The 18507-nt window shown below is 61.7% G+C and overlaps 2 protein-coding genes across 2 annotated transcripts in view; one reads left to right on the top strand and one right to left on the bottom strand.

The window, feature by feature from the left end:
* LOC140695417 (uncharacterized) overlaps positions 1 to 18507 on the bottom strand; it is an 82434-nt gene that overhangs the window by 15871 nt on the left and 48056 nt on the right. Inside the window, exons 10-12 of the mRNA XM_072958114.1 lie at positions 4207 to 4403; positions 3857 to 3976; positions 3297 to 3423 (exon numbers count right to left, since the gene is read on the bottom strand). Of these exons, the coding sequence (XP_072814215.1) occupies positions 3297 to 3423; positions 3857 to 3976; positions 4207 to 4403 (444 nt within the window). The remainder of the gene's footprint in view (positions 1 to 3296; positions 3424 to 3856; positions 3977 to 4206; positions 4404 to 18507) is intronic.
* LOC140695397 (uncharacterized) lies at positions 7722 to 11171 on the top strand. Its single transcript, XM_072958093.1, has 3 exons — positions 7722 to 8129; positions 8546 to 8831; positions 9137 to 11171. The coding sequence occupies exons 1-3, from the start codon at positions 7995 to 7997 to the stop codon at positions 10927 to 10929; spliced, it is 2214 nt and encodes a 737-aa protein (XP_072814194.1). The 5' UTR covers positions 7722 to 7994; the 3' UTR covers positions 10930 to 11171.

Raw genomic sequence — 18507 nt, 5'->3', positions numbered from 1 at the left:
TCCCTCCTGTGCCTGCACACTCCTGGGCCTGCTCCCACCTATGCCTGCACACTCCTAGGCCTGTTCCCACGTGTGCCGGCACACTCCTGGGACTGCACACTCCTGGGCCTGCCCTGGCCTGGGCCTGCACCCTCCTCTGTCTGCACACTCCTGGGACTGCACAGCCCTGAGCCTGTACACTCCTGGACCTGCACACTTCTGTCTCTGCACACTCTGGTGTCTGCACACTCCTGGGCCTGTACACTCCTAGGCCTGCCCTATCCTGGCCCTGGACACTCTTCTGTCTGCACACTCCTGGGGCTGCACACTCCTGGGCCTGCACACCCCTGGGCATGCCCTCTCCTGGGCCTGCAAACTCCTGGGCCTGCACACTCCTCTGTCTGCACACTCCGGGGCCTTCCCTCTCCTGGGCCTGCCCCCAGTTCGGCCGGCACTCTCCTGGAGCTGCACACTCCTGGGCCTGACCTATCGTACGCCTGCACAGTCCTGGATCTGCACACTTCTGGACCTGCTCCCTCCTGTGCCATCACCCTTCTGGAACTGCACATTGGGCGCCTGCACACTCCTGTGCCTGACACACCTGGGCCTGCACGCTCCTCGGCCTGCACACTCCTCTTGTCTGCACACTCCTCTTGTCTGCACACTCCTGGGCCTGTTCCGTCTTGTGTCTTCACACCTCTCGGCCTGCGCACTCCAGGGCCTGAACACACCTGGGCCTGCACGAACCTGGGCCTGTTCACTCCTGGGCCTGCCCTCTCCTTGGCCGGCACGAACCTGGGCCTAAACACCCCTGGGCCTGCCCTGGCCTGGGCCTGCACACTAATGGGGCTGCACACACCTAGGAATGCACCCACCTGGGCCTACACACTCTTCTGTCTGTACACTCCTGGGCCTGCACACTCCTGGGCATGCACACTCCTCTGTCTGCACACTCCTCGGCCTACACACTCCTAGGCCTGCACACTCCTGGGCCTGCTGACCCCTGTGTCTGCACACTCTTGGGCCTGTACACACCTGGACCTGTACCATCCTGGGCCTTCCCTGGACTGGGTCTTCCCTGGCCTGGGCCTGCACACTACTGGGCCCGCACACTTCGGCAACTGCACACTCATCGGCCTGCAAAGGCACGACCTGCACAATATTGGGCCTGAACACACATAGGCCTTTATCCTCCTGGATCTGCACACTCCTGGGCCTGCACACTCCTCTGTCTGCACACTCCTGGGCCTTCACACACCTGGACCCGCACACTCCTGGGCCTGCGCATCCCAGAGCCTGCACACACCTGGGCCTCTACACTCCTGGGCCAGTACAGTCGTGTGCCTGTTCCGCCCCGTGTCTGCACACTCTTGGGACCGCACAGTCCTGGCTATGCACACTCCTTGGCCTGCAGACTCCTAGGCCTGTTCGACTTCTGTCTGCACACCTCTGGGCCTGCACACTACAGTGCCTGCACATACCTGGGCCTGCACGAACCTGGGCCTCTTCACTGCAGGTCCTGCCCTCTCCTAGGCCTGCACACTCCTGGAACTGCACACTCATGGGCCTGCCGTCTCCTGGGCCTGCACACCCCTGTCTCTGCACACTCCGGGGACTGCACACTCCTCGCTCTGTATACTCCTGGGCCTTTACACTCCTGGGCCTGCCGTGGCCTGGGCCTGCACGCTCCTGGGCCTGCACTCTCCTCTGTCTGCACACTCCTGGGCCTTCACACCCCTGGACCTGCACACTCCTGGGCCTGCGCATCCCAGAGCCTGCACACACTTTAGCCTCTACACTCCTGGGCCAGTACATTCGTGTGACTCCTCCGCCCCGTGTCTGCACACTCCTGGGACTGCACAGTCCTGGCTATGCACACTTCTTGGCCTGCAGACTCCTGGGGATGTTCGACTTGTGTCTGCACACCTCTGGGCCTGCACACTCCAGGACCTGCAAATCCTGGGCCTGCACACAACTGGGCCTGCACACTACTGGGACTCCACACTCTCTGTCTGCACTCTCCTGGGCCTGCACACACCTGGGCCAGCACACTCCAGGGCCTGCTGACTCCTGTGTCTGCACACTCTTGGGCCTGCCTTCTCCTGGGCCCGCACAATCCCTCGTCTGCACACTCCTGGGCCGCACGCTCCTGGGCTTTTCCTCGCCTGGGCCTGCCCCCAGTTCGGCCCGCCCTCTCCTGGACCTGCACACTCTTGGGCCTGCACACTCCTCGGCCTGCCCTCTCCTGGGCCTGCACTCTCCTTGGCCTGCACACTCCTGGGCTTGCACACTCCTGGACCTGCACACTACTGGGCCTGCTGAATCCTGTGTCTGCCCACTCCTGCGTCTGCACACTCGTGTGCCTCCTCCCTCCTGTGCCTGAACACTCCTAGGCATGCACACACCTGGGCCTGCCCTCTCTTGGCCCTGCACTCTCCTTGGCCTGCACACTCCTGGCCTGTTCCCTCCTGCGCCTGAACACCCTTAGGCCTCCCCTACCTGGTTCTGCACACTCCTGGGTTGCACACTCCTGGGCCTGCTCCCACCTATGCCTGCACACTCCTAGGCCTGTTGCCACGTGTGCCGGCACACTCCTGGGACTGCACACTCCTGGGCCTGCCATGGCCTGGGCCTGCACCCTCCACTCTCTGCACACTCCTGGGACTGCTCAGGCCTGAGCCTGTACACTCCTGGGCCTGCACACTTCTGTCTCTGCACACTCTGGTGTCTGCACACTCCTGGACATGCACACTCCTGGGCCTGTACTCTCCTAGGCCTGCCCTGGCCTGGGCCTGCACCCTACTGAGCCTGCACACTCCTCTGTATGCACACTCCTGGGCCTGCACACTACTGGGCCTGCACACTCCTGGGCCTCCTCCCACCTATGCCTGCACACTCCTAGGCCTGTTCCCACCTGTGCCAGCAATCTCCTGGGCCTACACACTCCTGCACCTGCACAGTCCTGTGTCTGCATAACCCTGGGCAAGCACACTCTGGGCCTGCACACCCCTGGCCATGCCCTATCCCGGGCCAGCCCCCACTTCGCCCGACCCTCTCATGGACCTGCACACTCCAGGGTCTGCTCACATCTGTCCCTGCACACTCCTGGGCCGGCCCTCTCCAGTGTCTCCACACTCCTGGGCCCGCACACTCCTGGGCCTGCATACTCCTGGACCTGCCCTGTCCCTGGCACCAGCCTCCTTCACCCCAACGGTGCCACTCACACGGCTGTGGCGTCTAGCCAGGAGCCCCCAACCGAAACCCCTCCCGAGGGACCCCCTTGCCGGTCCCCAGGGAAGCAGCGGGGCTCCTCTTACCTGCGAGGCGGAGACGTAGTCCAGCTGCAGCCTGACGTCCAGCTGCCGGGCGTGCAGGGCCAGCGTGCATGAGGACAGCAGGATGGCCGTGATCGGCTGGAAGCTGCCCCCGGAGCCACTACCGCCCCTTGGGGAAGAGGAGGAGGAAAATCCACGTCAGTGCCAAGAACACAGGACCCGTCCACAGAGGGCCCCTCAGGTGTGACAACCCCAGAGGCGCCCGCAGCCGACCTGGGCTGAGAGCCACTTCTCTCGCGGAAGCTCAAGGACCTATGCTGAGCCTCCCTCTCCCTCCCTAAAGAGGGAAAACCCAGAGGTTTTCTAACTTTGCACTCACTGTCCATGTATCAGCCATGTCTAGTTTACCTCCCCAGCACGGCAGACCCCCTCCCTGCCTTCCCCACCCCCTGCAGGCGGCTCTCGGGGGCTGGGGGGGGCGCCCTTCCTCCCTGAGGCCAGCCCTGCTGGGGCAGCAGGTGTAATAGAAAAGACCAGATCTGACTGCCTATTAGATCTGTTCTTTTTCCTTTAACCCTCTGCTGTTTTCCAGGCTGTCTTACCAGCTCTGCACCTTTTGGAAATCAATGTTGCCTTCAGCCTGAAATTGACAGAAGAGCCTGTTCTCAAGGCTCTCAGCCTTCAGGATAAAACCTCTTTTGCTCTCCCATACACACAAGCAGCTGCAGAACAGAAAGTAACATTTGTTTTGTTAGAGGTTTTACAGGGGCCCCATGAGCTGACCCACAACTGCAAAAACAAAGAATTCCTGCACCAAGGACTTTGCACCAACCACCCACAACCCCTCTCCTTTTTAGCGTAAAAGGAGCCTGAATTCTCACTCGGAGAAGGTGGCTCTCCAGGACATTAGCCTGCCATCTTCTCGGTCAGCTGGCTTTCCAAATCAACTCACTATTCTTTACCCCGACACCGCGTCTCCCGATTTCTTGGCCTGTCGTGCGACTTGCGGAATGAGTGTGGACTTGGAAACACAGGGAAGGAAAGCCAAGTCAGGACTCTCACCCTCTGCCTCTGCTCAGAATACCACCAACGGGTTGCTGGGACAGTGGACGGAAAACTGAGGCTGCAACACGACCATGAGCACTGGGCCTGGGTGGGAGAGATGGCGGGTGCTGTCCGAAGCGCACCCGGCCTCCTTCCGAGTCACATCACACCCACGTCCCCAGACCCAGGGAGGCCTGGAGCCCCACACAGCAGAGCGCCTCCAAACCTGCAGATGCCCAGTGACCGGTCCACTGTGCACCCTCTGGCGCCCTCCTCCCCGCTCCTCCTCCTTCTGCCCCGCTGGCTCAGCCCTGGTCCCACCACATCCTCACCCAGGGCCAGCACTGCTGCAGGAACACCCTCGGCAGGCCGCCCAGCCTCACGCCCTCAGGTCCGCACACCTGGTTGGTGCAGCTCTGCCCCTTTCCAGCCCTCACCACCGACTCTCCAACCGCCTGCTCTCCCGCCCTCCGCCCCCAGTCCTACAGAGCGCCTCCTCTGGTCACGGCATCCTGCCCTCCAGGGTCGACAGGGCCTGCACAATCCTGGGCCTGCACACAACTGGGCCTGCACACTCCTGGACCTGCGCACTCCTGGACCTACGCACACCTGGGCCTGCAGGAACCTGGGCCTGTACACTCCCGGGCCCGTTCCGTATTGTATCTGCACACTTCTGGGCCTGCACGCTCCTGGACCTGCGCACACCTGGGCCTGCACGAACTTTGGCCTGTACACTCCTGTATCTGCTCACTCTTGTGACTGCATACTCCTGGGCCTGTACAACCCTGGGCCTTCTCTCTCCTGGGCCTGCCCCAGTTCGGCCGGCACTCTCCTGGAGCTGCACACTCCTGGGCCTGACCTATCGTACGCCTGCACAGTCCTGGATCTGCACACTTCTGGACCTGCTCCCTCCTGTGCCATCACCCTTCTGGGACTGCACACTTGTGCGCCTGCACACCCCTGTGCCTGACACACCTGGGCCTGCACGCTCCTCGGCCTGCACACTCCTCTTGTCTGCACACTCCTGGGCCTCACCTATCCTACGCCTGCAGTCCTGGATCTGCACACTTCTGGGCCTGCTCCCTCCTGTGCCATCACACTTCTGGGACTGCACACTTGTGCGCCTGCACACTCCTGTGCCTGACACACCTGGGCCTGTACGCTCCTGGGCCTGTACACTCCTGGGCCAGCCCTGGCCTGGGCCTGCACACTAATAGGCCTGACACTCCTGGGAATGCACACTCCTGGGCCTGCACACTCCTCTGTCTGCACACTCCTGGGCCTGCCCCATTTGGCCCTGCCCTCTCCTGTGACGGCCCTCACCTGTCCTGCACACACCTGGGCCTGAACACTACAGGCCCTGCACACATCAGGCCCTCTACACTCCTGGGCCTGCCTTCTACTGGGACCGAACAATCCCTCGTCTGCACACTCCTGGGCCTGCACGCTCCTGGGCCTTTCCGTGCCTGGGCCTGCCCCCAATTCGGCTGGCCCTCTCCTGGACCTGCACACTCTTCGGCCTGCACACTCCTGGGACTGCACTCTCCTTGGCCTGCACACTCTTGGGCCTTCTCCCTCCTGTGCCTGCACACTCATAGGCCTGTTCCAACCTGTGCCGGCACACCTCTGGGTCTGCACACTACTGTGATGCATACTCCTGGGCCTGCACACTCCTGGACTTGTACACTCCTGGGCCTGCCCACTAATGGGCCTGCACACTCCTGGAAATGTACCATCCTGGGCCTGCACACTCCTCTGTCTGCACACTCCTAGGCCTGCACACTCCTGGGCCTGCACATCCCAGAGCCTGCACACACCTGGGCCTCTACACTCCTGGGCCAGTACACTCGAGTACCTGCTCTACCCCGTGTTTGCACACCCCTGAGACTGCACAGTCCCAGGTCTGCACACTCTTTGGCCTGCACACTCCTAGGCCTGTTCCGTCTTGTGTCTGCAGACCTCTGGGGCTGCACACTCCAGGGCCTACACACACCTGGGCCTGCACGAATCTGGGCCTGTTCACTCCTGGGCCTGCACACTCCTGTCTCTGCACACTCCTGGCCTTGGATACTCCTGGGACAGTACACTCCTGGGACTGACCTGCCCTGGGCCTGCACTCTCCTGGCCCTGGACAAGCTTCTGTCTGCACACACCTGGGGCTGCACACTCCTGGGCCTGCACACTCCTGGGCCTGCCCTCTCCTGGGCCTACACTCTCCTTGGCCTGCACACTCCTGGGCCTGCTCCCTCCTGTGCCGGCACACTCCTGGGCCTACTCCCACTTGTGCCTGCACACTCCTAGGCCTGTTCCCACCTGTGCCGGCACACTCCTGGGACTACACACTCCTATGTCTGCACACCCCTGGGCCTGCACACTCCTGGACCTGTACACTCTTGGGCCTGCACAATAATGGGCCTGCACACTCCTGGAAATGCACCCTCCTGGGCCTGCACACTCCTCTGTCTGCACACTACTAGGCCTGCACACTCCAGGGCCTGCTGACTTCTGTGTCTGCACACTCTTGGGCCTGCCTTCTCCTGGGCCCGCACAATCCCTCGTCTGCACACTCCTGGGCCTGTACGTTCCTGGGCCTTTCCTCGCCTGGGCCGCCCCCAATTAGACCCGCCCTCTCCTTGACCTGCACACTCCTGGGCCTGCACACTCCTGGGCCTGCACACTCCTGGGCATGCCCTCTCTTCGGCCTGTACACTCCTGGACCTGCACACTCCTGGACTTGTACACACCTGGGCCTGCCCTGGCCTGGGCCTGCACACTAATGGGCCTGAACACTCCTGTGCCTGCACACTCCTGGGCCTTTCCTTGCCTGCACCTGCCCCCAATTTGGCAGAACCCGGTCCCAGTATCCATCCAACCTGCAGGGGACTGTGTGGGAATCACACAAGGATGTGTGACCAGAAGGCAAAAAAAAAGCAGGGAGCCACTGTGGGGCAGCGCACCCTAGAGGCCTAGATGGGGCACTGGGCCTGAATCTGACATGACAGAACGACCTAGGAGGTCGCATGCCAGAATGGACGATATCAGAGTTGTGTTTAATTTCAACCCGCCGACAGGGAGCTGGGAAGCAGGCGGCAAGGAGGGTGACTTTCCCCAGATCCCAGGGCAGACCCCGGCCTGTGTGGGGTGTGCCCTGCTCCCCACAAGCCCTCTGTGGGGCCCTTCCTTTGCTGAGTCTGTGCATGAGCTCCCTGTGATGCCAGCCCGCAGAGGTGACAGGTGCAGTAGGTGTTTGTGGTTCTAGAGACATGATGGCTTTCCTAGGAAGCAGGGTCCTGAATGATCCCCACTGGGCCAATGGGGGATTGGGGAGACCCTGAGAAGCAGGTGGCTTGTCCAGGGTGACAGCACTGCTGGCGGGGGAGCCGGGTCTGAACCCAGCTGTGTCGTCAGAGCTGTGACCCTGGCTGCATCCAGGCCTCCCCAGGGCAATAGGAGGGGCCGAGTTGGTGTCACTGGGTGGACATGGCATGGGGTGGGAAGTGAGCCATCAGCAGCCCAGAGAGGCCCTTGGGGAGCTTTGTGTAAGGAGGAAGCTTGGGGAAGGGGACCCCAGGAAGTGACCTCACTTCCCTGGCAACAGAGCCCAACAGAACTTGGGACCCAGGTCACCAGGCACCCGCTGTGTAGAGAAGGACACTTCTCAACTGACTTGGCTGGTGAACTCAGCTCAGCTCAGACATGTTTTGTTGCATCCCAAGATCCCGAGGTCGCGGCCCCCGGAAAGCCCGCAGCAACGGCCTTTGCCAACAGTGCCGACAGTGGGTCGGGTCTCACCCCAGGCGCCTCTGGCCTTTTGGCCAGAGGGACCGAAAGGTAACACAGGGAGGCCCAGGGCAGGCCCGCCCAGGCCGGGTCACCACTCAGACCCCACCCGGGTGGCCCCACGGCCCCTTCCTGACTGGTGGCGGTGGGGCAGTCATGTTGGGGGGGGGTCCTGCCTCAAGCAAGAGCAGGCTGAGGAAGGGTCAGAGGCCTGGGGGGCCGATCACGTCCCCAGCCTGGGTCCAAGTGGGCTGGCTGGGATGTGGAGAACCGGGGCAGGGCCCTGCTGCCCGAGGTGGCGCCCATGCCCTAGGGTGTGTCTCTTGCCTCCCGGGTGACTGAGATGACCAAGGTCCCAGTCTGATCTGGCAGCAGAGGGTCGAGTGGGGCAGAAGCAGGAGTGGTCCTGGCCGGGCAGGGCTCTGAGACCTCCGGACCGGGCCGGCTGCCGGTCACTGTCATTGCAGAGCCAGACACCGCAGGATCCGGGGAACCAGGACACTCATGCCACCTCTCCAAGTGAGGGGCTGGTGTGCCACACTGTGGAAGGCCAGCACAGGCTCCAGAAGAGTCTGGGTATGAAGGGCTCCCCACCACCACGGCCTCCTGCCCAGACATCGCCCAGGTCTCTCCCCAGGATCTTGCCCAGGGCTGAGGGGCAGCTCAGCACCCCCGGCTCTGACCTGGAGCACCGTGCCCACCTCCTGGGGATTCAGGTAGAGGACCAGGAGCCCCCCGAAGCAGAGCCCAAAGGTGAGAAGGGCGGGGCCGGTGTGGGTGTGTAGGTGAGGGAGGGCGGAGGGCTGGGCCACACAGGGAGGCATCCCCAAAGTCTGTAGTTGGGACCAGAGCAAAGACTGGCCTCAGACCACCTGTCTGGAAGAATTCAGTCACAGAACAAGTGCCTGTGGGCACTTGCTCAGTGGGAGCTGCCTGCAAAGCTCTGGGAAGATTTCTGTCCTTGAAAAGGCACGTGGAAAGGGAGGCATGTGGGTACCTTTTTCCAGGTTGTGCCTGAGCAGAACCACTAGACTTAAAGCTCTCTCCACGTCCAACAGTTACAGGTCCAGAGCAGGCAGAGGCAGGGGAAGACGCCAGAAAACAAAAACAGGACCACCAGGGTCCAGCACGAGACCGCGAACACCCTCCAGCTGCTCCTGCTGAACATGAAGATCCTGCTGCTCCAGCTGCATATGAAGAGCCTGCCGCTCCTGCTGATCTTGCCACTCCCGAAGAGCCTGCAGCTCCTACTGATCTTGCCGCTCCTGAACAGCCTGCAGCTCCTGAAGAGCCCGCCGCTCCTGAAGCGCCTGCCATTCCTGCTGATCTAGCTGCTCCTGAAGAGCCTGCTGCTCCTGCTCATCTAGCCGCTCCTGAACAGCCTGCAGCTCCTGAAAAGCCTGCAGCTCCTGAAGAGCCTGCCGCTCCTGCTGATCTTGCCACTCCTGAAGAGCCTGCTGCTCCTGCTGCTCTAGCCGCTCCTGAAGAGCCCGCCACTCCTGAAGAACCTGCCGCTCCTGCTGATCTAGCCGCTCCTGAAGAGCCCGCCATTCCTGCTGATCAAGCCGCTCCTGAAGAGCCTGCCGCTTCTGCTGATCTAGCCGCTCCTGAAGAGCCTGCCGCTCCTGAAGAGCCCGCCGATCCTGAAGAGCCTGCTGTTCCTGCTGATCTAGCCGCTCCTGAAGCGCCTGCCATTCCTGCTGATCTAGCCACTCCTGAAGAGCCCGCTGCTCCTGCTAATCTAGCCGCTCCTGAACAGCCTGCAGCTCCTGAAGAGCCTGCCGCTCCTGCTGATCTTGCCACTCCTGAAGAGCCTGCCGCTCCTGCTGCTCTAGCCGCTCCTGAAGAGCCCGCCACTCCTGAAGAACCTGCCGCTCCTGCTGATCTAGCCGCTCCTGAAGAGCCTGCCGCTCCTGCTGATCTTGCCACTCCTGAAGACCCTGCAGCTCCTGCTGATCTTGCCACTCCTGAAGAGCCTGCAGCTCCTGCTGATCTTGCCGCTCCTGAAGAGCCCGCTACTCCTGAAGAGCCCGCCGCTCCTGCTGATCTTGCCACTCCTGAAGAGCCTGCAGCTCCTACTGATCTTGCCGCTCCTGAACAGCCTGCAGCTACTGAAGAGCCCGACGCTCCTGAAGAACCTGCCGCTCCTGCAGATCTAGCCGCTCCTGAAGAGCCCGCCATTCCTGCTGATCTAGCCGCTCCTGAAGCGCCTGCCGCTCCTGCTGATCTAGCCACTCCAGAAGAGCCCGCTGCTCCTGATCATCTAGCCGCTCCAGAACAGCCTGCAGCTCTTGAAAAGCCTGCAGCTCCTGAAGAGCCTGCCGCTCCTGCTGCTCTAGCCGCTCCTGAAGAGCCCGCTGCTCCTGCTGATCTAGCCGCTCCTGAAGAGCCCGCCGCTCCTGAAGAGCCCGCCGGTCCTGCTGATCTAGCCGCTCCTGAAGAGCCTGAAGCTCCTGAAGAGCCTGCCGCTCCTGCTGATCTTGCCACCCCTGAAGAGCCTGCAGCTCCTGCTGATCTTGCCGCTCCTGAAGAGCCCGCCGCTCCTGAAGAACCTGCCGTTCCTGCTGATCTAGCCGCTCCTGAAGAGCCTGCCGCTCCTGCTGATCTTGCTGCTCCTGAAAAGCCTGCAGATCCTGCACCTGCACCTGCGCCGCTGGGCAGTGGAGAACCATTTCGGGCATCATCACCCCTTAGGGCTGAGCCCCCTCTGCCCCCTCCTACACCTTCTCCAAAATCCCAACATGTATCCCCTCCCCTACCCGAAGTTGACTTCCCTACCCCTGAATTTGCTTTTGTTTTCTTCTTCTTTAGTTTAGTTTATTTGTTTTACATCATTTATGGCATTCTATAATTTTCCATTTCCCACTTCCTTTAATAAAATACAGATTTTTTCCCTTTTAAACTGCATTTCAGGAACATTAAGTGCATTCCCATGCTGTCCGACCATCACTACCATGTAGTTTTATGCTATTTATGCCCGTGAAGTACATCCCACCACGGCCTCAAACCCCTCATCTGAGGACGGACTGATGCCTGAAATGGTGGGAGATGACAGGTGTGGGCACGTTGCTGGGATCAGAGTTGATCCCAGGGAACCCACTGTATTGATGGGCAGCAGGTTCAGTGTCCAGGTGCTCTGTTCCGGGGAGGGCGGCTAGAGATGTGCAGAGTCCCCTCCCAGCGGTCCCCGTGCCTGTGTTGGGAACTGACCATCAAGGGGGGCCTGGTGAATGAACCGGACGCTAGAAAGGGACACCCCTAACTCCCCCAATTTGGAAGGCGGGGCTCCTTCTCCCTGCTGAGTGATGTGGCAACTGAGAATATCACACCCCCCACGCCCTAGCAGAAACTTCTCCTCTCACAGAGCCCACCCTCCCATGGGTCCCACTTTCCCCTGAACCCAGAGGCAGAGCCCCTCTGCCAGACAAGGGATGGGTAGGAGGGGTGGCTGCAACCTTACGGGAGTGGGCGTGCACCGTGCTTGACCCCTGAGCTCCCAGCTGTGCAGCAGAGGCCCAGGGAGGACTTGCCAGGGAGGGCCGCAGGGCAGGGGCAGGGCTGAGTTCTGCATGAATCCTGACTATGCGGGGGCCGAGGGACCTGGTTTTGAGCCACGTCCTGGGTCTGGGCACGATGCCTTGTGATCCCACAAGGGAGACCTCTCTGCTCTCATTGTTCAGATGGGAAGACTTGAGCCTGCCCACCTGAAGCGACGCCCTGCTTCCCCAATTGGGGAGGAGGCTGAGTTGGACTGGGCCCCACAATCTTCAAGGAAGATTGCTCTCCCCAAGGTTGGCTCTCTGGGTATAAACCTGGGCAAGGGAGTCCTGACTACCCCCTGCGCCTGCTCTGTGCTGGTAACCTCAGTACACAGAAGCCTTGAGTCTCAGTCCACCCAGGAACCAAACGTTCACCCGCCTACAGCAGAGACAACTGAGGCTCAAAGAGGAAGGTCTGCCCTGGAGATGGTGTGGAGGCCCAAGTCTCAGAAGACAGGTGAAGCCAGGGTCTCAAGGATACTGCACAAACAGGACTTCACTCTGAACTGGGAATGTTGTGGAAAGACCCTGGGGGCCAGGGTGGAGGAGATGGGAAGCAGACCAGAGCCCGGGGGAAGGCAGGGAGCCCCAGGAATGCCTCCATGCCCTCGGCACAGGGCAGGGGAGCAGCTCTGAAGATATGACAGCCGAGGCTGCCCAGGGGGCCTTCATCACTACCACTTTGCTCGGATGACCTCAACAGCCCCATGACCACACCCATTTGACAGATGCAGACAGACACCAAGTTAGCCACCAGGCTGACAAGGAGAGGAGCTGGGATCAAATCCAGGATCAGATTCCAAGTGCTCCGCTCGCTGGCCCCAGACTAAGCCTGCCTGCCAAAACCGACCCCAGGGCCTCCCGCCTGGCACTCTATATATACCTCAGTGGGCTCCCCTGCTGAGCCATCCCATCCCATCCCATCACACTGAGACAAAAGCACAGAGGCCTGGGGTCCAGGAGACAGGACTGGTAGCAGGGCCAGGGTGGGCACGTTCTGCCCACCCCCCTTTGCTGCCCCAGCCCAGGTGTCAAGTGGAAGCCTGACTGACGTGGAAACTGGCAGTGGGTGGGAGAGACAGGATGCCCCTTAGTTTCCCTGGCAACTGCTGCAGAACTGAGTCTTTCAGGATAAATTCAAGTTAGGCCTCAGCTGCTGAAACACCCATTATTTCAAGGCTGGTTACCTTGGTGACCCAGGTGGTGAGGACGTGGTGGGAGGAGGGGGTGGAGAGGCCAGGCAGGGGGCCACCGGCTCAGAGGACAGGCTGACCCTCAGACCTAGACATGACCCTGGTCACACACTGAGCCTTGAATTTCATCACAGACTGACCTCGGGTCCTGACACAGGGTGCCTGGCCCTTATCACAGACGAGCCCTGTTCCTGGTCCCAGACCGCCACCTGAGCTTGGCCGCGCAACCACCACGGAGGGACACTCAGCGAGTGGTGACTGCTACTTCTGTTATCATTGCTGTGCCGTTAACGTGCGTCCCACTCACAGCTGACACCTAACGAATGTCATTCAGACTAGCGTAACCGCAATGGGGGACTGTTCGCAAGGACTCCTGGGGCCCACAGTGCTCGGCAGAGGCTCGCAGGACCCCCTCTGCTGGGTGGCCACAGGGCTCCTGGGCTGGGTGGGCTGTGAGGGGGCAGCAGAGGAGTGGGCAAGGCTGGGGGGAGGGCTGCCCCTCCAGGCCCAGAAGGAAGCAGCCATTCTCCCCCGGCTCAACGCCCCCTCTGTCTGGAAGCCTCACTTTCATCTCATTACCTGATAAACTGAGCAAATGAACGGCAGCCAGGCAGCCTTGGCCACCCAGGAGACAGGGCACACGGTCAGGGGGCTCCCAGCCTCCTTCCCACCCTGGCGCCCCAGCCTGCAGGCTATGGCCTCTCTGGCCCACGGGGCCTCAGTCGGCCGGGATGAGGGCCCTGGGAGAGGCCCGCATCCTGCTAGGCCTTCCTGCTTCCTGGGCAGAGCTCTCCCCAGCCCAGCAGGTGAGGCAGCAGAGGCAGTGGGTCCGCCCCTGTCCATTCCTGCCCTGTCCTCGCCCACCAGGCCGGTTCCCCAGGCATCCAGGCCGTACTCCACGACCTGTGAAGTTAGGGCGTGTCCTGGGGCATGGAGTTCCTCCTCAGCCCAGTACATGGATGTGCAAATGAGGACCACAGGGGACAGGACAGCTCTCTGAATTCCCCCACCCAGTCCCCAGTCCCCTCCACCCTAGCCCCCATGGGTCCTGACTTGGGCCATCTGTCCAGAGGCAGGCAAACGCAGAGAAGACTACCATGAGAGGGAGAGGGATACAGAGCTAAGAGGCCAGGAGAGCAGGAGAGCAGCTGCAGAGGTGCAGCCAGGCAGGGACAGAGGTGGAGGACAGGGGACAGTTGCTCAGGCCCAACAAACACTTCCCACTTGAGCCTGCACATTCCTGGGCCTGCACACTGCTGGGCCTGCACAAACCTGGGCCTGCACGAACCTGGGACTCTTGACAGCCGTGCCTGCCCTCTCCTAGGCATTCACACTCCTGGAACTGCACACTCATTGGCCTGCACCCACCTGGAGCTGCACAATCATGAGCCTGCACATACTTGGGCCTGCACCCTGCTGGGCCTGCACATTTCTGGGCCTGCCTTCTCCTGGGCCCGCACAATCCCTCATCTGCACACTCCTGGGCCTGGACATTCCTGGGCCTGCAGAGTACTGGGCCTGTATACCCCTGGGCCTGCACACTCCTGTCTCTGCACACTTCGGGTTCTGCACACCCCTCGGTCTGTATACTCCTGGGCCTGTACACACCTGGGCCTGCACACTCCTCTGTCTGCACACTCCTGGGCCAGCACACCCATGGAACTGCACACTCTGGTGTCTTCACACTCCTGGGCCTGCACGCTCCTGGGCCTTTCCTCACCTGGGCCTGCCCCCAGTTCGGCCCGCCCTCTCCTGGACCTGCACACTCTTGGGCCTGCACACTCCTGGGCCTGCACACTCCTGTCTCTGCACACTCCGGGGTCTGCACACTCCTCGGTCTGTATACTCCTGGGCCTGTACACTCATGGGCCTGCCGTGGCCTTGGCCTGCACGCTCCTGGTCCTGCACACACCTCTGTCTGCACACTCCTGGGCCTGCATACCCCTGCATCTTCACACTCCTGGGCCTGCACAACCCAGAGCCTGCACAGATCGGGGCCTCTACACACCTGGGCCAGTACACACGTGTGCTTGCTCCCCCCCGTGTCTGCAAACTCCTGGGACTGCACATTCCTGGGTCTGCACACACCTTGGCCTGCACACTCATGGGCCTGTTCCGTCTTGTGTCTGCATACCTCTGGGCCTGCACACTCCAGGGCCTGCACACACCTGGGCCTGCACGAACCTGGGCCTCTTGACTCCTGGGCCTGCCCTTTCCTAGGCCTGCCCACTCCTGTGCCTACACATTCCTGGGCCTGCACACTCCTGGACCTGTACACTCCTGGGCGTGCCCTGGCATGGGCCTGCACACAAATGGGCCTGCACTCTCCAGGGACTGCACCCTCCTGGGCCTGCACACTCCTCTGTCTGCACACTCCTGGGCCTGCCCCAAATTGCCCTGCCCTCTCCTGTGACGGCCCTCACAAGTCCTGCACACTCCTAGGCCTGCACACTCGTGTACCTCCTCCCTCCTGTGCCTGCACACTCCTGGCCATGTACACTCATGGGCCTGCCCTCTGCATGGCGTGCACGGTCCTAGGACTCCCCATTCCTGCGCCTGGACACCCTTGGGCCTGCCCTCTCCTGGGCCTGCACACTCTGGGGCCTGCCCTCACCTGGTTCTGCACACTACTGGGACTGTACACCCCTGGACCTGTACACTGCTGTGCCTTCCCTGGTCTGGGCCTTCCCTGGCCTGGGCCTGAAAACTACTGGGCCTGAAAACTGCTGGAACTGCACACTCATTGGCCTGCAAACTCCAGGACCTGCACAATCTTGGGCTTGAACACACCTGGGCCTGTATACTCCTGGGCCTGCACACTCCTGTCTCTGCACACTGTGGTGTTTGCACACGCCTGGGCCTGCACGAACGTGGGCCTGTACACTCCTGGGCCTGCACACACCTGAGTCTGCACACTCCGGGGTCTGCACACTCCTCGGTCTGTATACTCCTGGGTTGTACACTCCTGGGCCTGACCTGGCCTGGGCCTGCACGCTCCTGGGCCTGCACACTCCTCTGTCTGCACACTTCTGGGCATGCACAACCCTAGACCCTATACTCCTGGGCCTGCGCATCCCAGAGCCTGAACACACCTGGGCCTCTATACTCCTGGGCCACTACTCTCATGTGCCTGCTCCGCCCCGTGTCTACACACTCCTGGCACTGCACAGTCCTGGACCTGCACACTCCTGGGCCTGCCCTGGCCTGGGCCTGCACACTAATGGGCCTACACACACCTAGGAATGCACCCTCCTGGGCCTGCACACTCCTCTGTCTGCACACTCGTGGGCCTTCCCTGGTCTGGGCCTTCCCTGGCCTGGGCCTGCAAACTACTGGGCCTGCAAACTCCTGGAACTGCACACTCATTGGCCTGCACACTCCAGGACCTGCACAATCTTGGGCTTGAACACACCTAGGCCTGTATACTCCTGGACCTGCACACTCCTGTCTTGCACACTCTGGTGTTTGCACACGCCTGGGCCTGCACGAACTTTGGCCTGTACACACCTGGGCCTGCACACTCCTGTATCTGCTCACTTCTGAGACTGCATACACCTGGGCCTGCAAACTCCTGGGCCTGTACACTCCTGGGCCTGAACACTCCTGGACCTGTACACTCCTGGGCATGCCCTGGCCTGGGCCTGCACACTAATGGTGCTACACCCACCTAGGAATGCACACTCATGGGCCTGCACACTCCTGGGCCTGCCGACTCCTGAGCCTGCATTCTCCTGGTCCTTTCCTCGCCTGGGCCACCACCTATTAGGCCCGCCCTCTCTTTGACGTGCACACGCTTGGGCCTGCTCACTCCTCTGTCTGCACACCCCTGCGCCTTGACACCCCTGGACCTGCACACTCCGGGGCCTGCGCATCCCATGGCCTGCACACACCTGGGCCTCTACACTCCTGGGCCAGTACAGTCATGTGCCTGTTCCGCCCCGTGTCTGCACACTCTTGGGACCGCACAGTCCTGGCTATGCACACTCCTTGGCCTGCAGACTCCTAGGCCTGTTCGACTTCTGTCTGCACACCTCTGGGCCTGCACACTACAGGGCCTGCACATACCTGGGCCTGCACGAACCTGGGCCTCTTCACTGCTGGTCCTGCCCTCTCCTAGGCCTGCACACTCCTGGAACTGTACACTCATGGGCCTGCACACTCCTGGACCTGAACAATCTTGAGCCTGCACAATCCTGGGCCTGTACGCTCCTGGGCCTGCACACTCCTGTGCCTGCCCTCTCTTGGCCCTGCACTCTCCTTGGCCTGCACACTCCTGGCCTGTTCCCTCCTGTGCCGGCACACTCCTGGGACTGCACACTCCTGGGCCTGCCCTGGCCTGGGCCTGCACCCTCCTCTGTCTGCACACTCCTGGGACTGCACAGCCCTGAGCCTGTACACTCCTGGACCTGCACACTTCTGTCTCTGCACACTCTGGTGTCTGCACACTCCTGGACATGCACACTCCTGGGCCTGTACACTCCTAGGCCTGCCTTATCCTGGCCCTGGACACTCTTCTGTCTGCACACTCCTGGGGCTGCACACTCTTGGGCCTGCACACTCCTGGACCTGTACAATCCTGGGCCTTCCCTGGTCTGGGTCTTCCCTGGCCTGGTCCTGCACACTAATGGGCCTGAACACTCCTGGTCCTGTACACACCTCGGCCTGCACCCTACTGGTCCTGCACACTCCTCTGTTTGCACACACATGGAACTGCACACCCCTTGGCCTGCACACTCCCAGACCTGCACAATCTTGAGCCTGCACAATCCTGGGCCTGTACACTCCTGGGCCTACACACCCCCAGGCCTGCACACTGCTGGGCCTGCACACTCCTGAGCCTCCCTTCTCCTGGGCCTGCACAATCCCTCATCTGCACACTCCTAGGCCTGCACACCCTTGGGCCTGCACACTCCTGGGCCTGCACACTCCTGTCTCTGCACACTCCGGGGACTGCACAGTCCTCGGTCTGTATACTCCTGGGCCTGTACACTCCTGGGCCTGCCGTGGCCTGGGCCTGCACACTCCTCAGCCTGCACACTCCTCTGTCTGCACACTCCTGGGCCTGCACACACCTGGGCAGGCACACTCCAGGGCCCTCTGACACCTGTGCCTGCACACTCTTGGGCCTGTCTTCTCCTGGGCCCGCATGAACCTGGGCCTCTTCACTGCTGGTCCTGCCCTCTCCTAAGCCTGCACACTCCTGGAACTGCACACTCATGGGCCTGCAGACTCCTGGACCTGCACAATCTTGAGCCTGCACCATCCTGGGCCTGTACGCTCCTGGGCCTGCACACTCCTGTGCCTGCCCTCTCTTGGCCCTGCACTCTCCTGTGCCTGCACACTCCTGGGCCTGCTCCCACCTATGCCTGCACCCTCCTAGGCCTGTTCCCACGTGTGCCGGCACACTCCTGGGACTGCACACTCCTGGGCCTGCACACTCCTGTGCCTGCCCTCTCTTGGCCCTGCACTCTCCTTGGCCTGCACACTCCTGGCCTGTTCCCTCCTGTGCCTGCACACTCCTGGGCCTGCTCCCACCTATGCCTGCACACTCCTAGGCCTGTTCCCACGTGTGCCGGCACACTCCTGGGACTGCACACTCCTGGGCCTGCCCTGGCCTGGGCCTGCACCCTCCTCTGTCTGCACACTCCTGGGACTGCACAGCCCTGAGCCTGTACACTCCTGGACCTGCACACTTCT

Source organism: Vicugna pacos, unplaced genomic scaffold, assembly GCF_048564905.1.
Source record: "Vicugna pacos unplaced genomic scaffold, VicPac4 scaffold_203, whole genome shotgun sequence".
NCBI lineage: Eukaryota > Metazoa > Chordata > Mammalia > Artiodactyla > Camelidae > Vicugna > Vicugna pacos.
Note: the sequence above shows the minus strand (reverse complement) of the source record. Positions and strands in the feature narration are given on the sequence as shown.

Bases quoted from the DNA above. Each gene is read 5' to 3' on its own strand.
- LOC140695397 (XM_072958093.1), top strand. From the start codon at position 7,995: ATGTTTTGTTGCATCCCAAGATCCCGAGGTCGCGGCCCCCGGAAAGCC. The intron at 8,130-8,545 runs GTAACACAGGGA...CTGTCATTGCAG, and splicing joins TTGGCCAGAGGGACCGAAAG to AGCCAGACACCGCAGGATCC. The intron at 8,832-9,136 runs GTGAGAAGGGCG...CACGTCCAACAG, and splicing joins CCCCGAAGCAGAGCCCAAAG to TTACAGGTCCAGAGCAGGCA.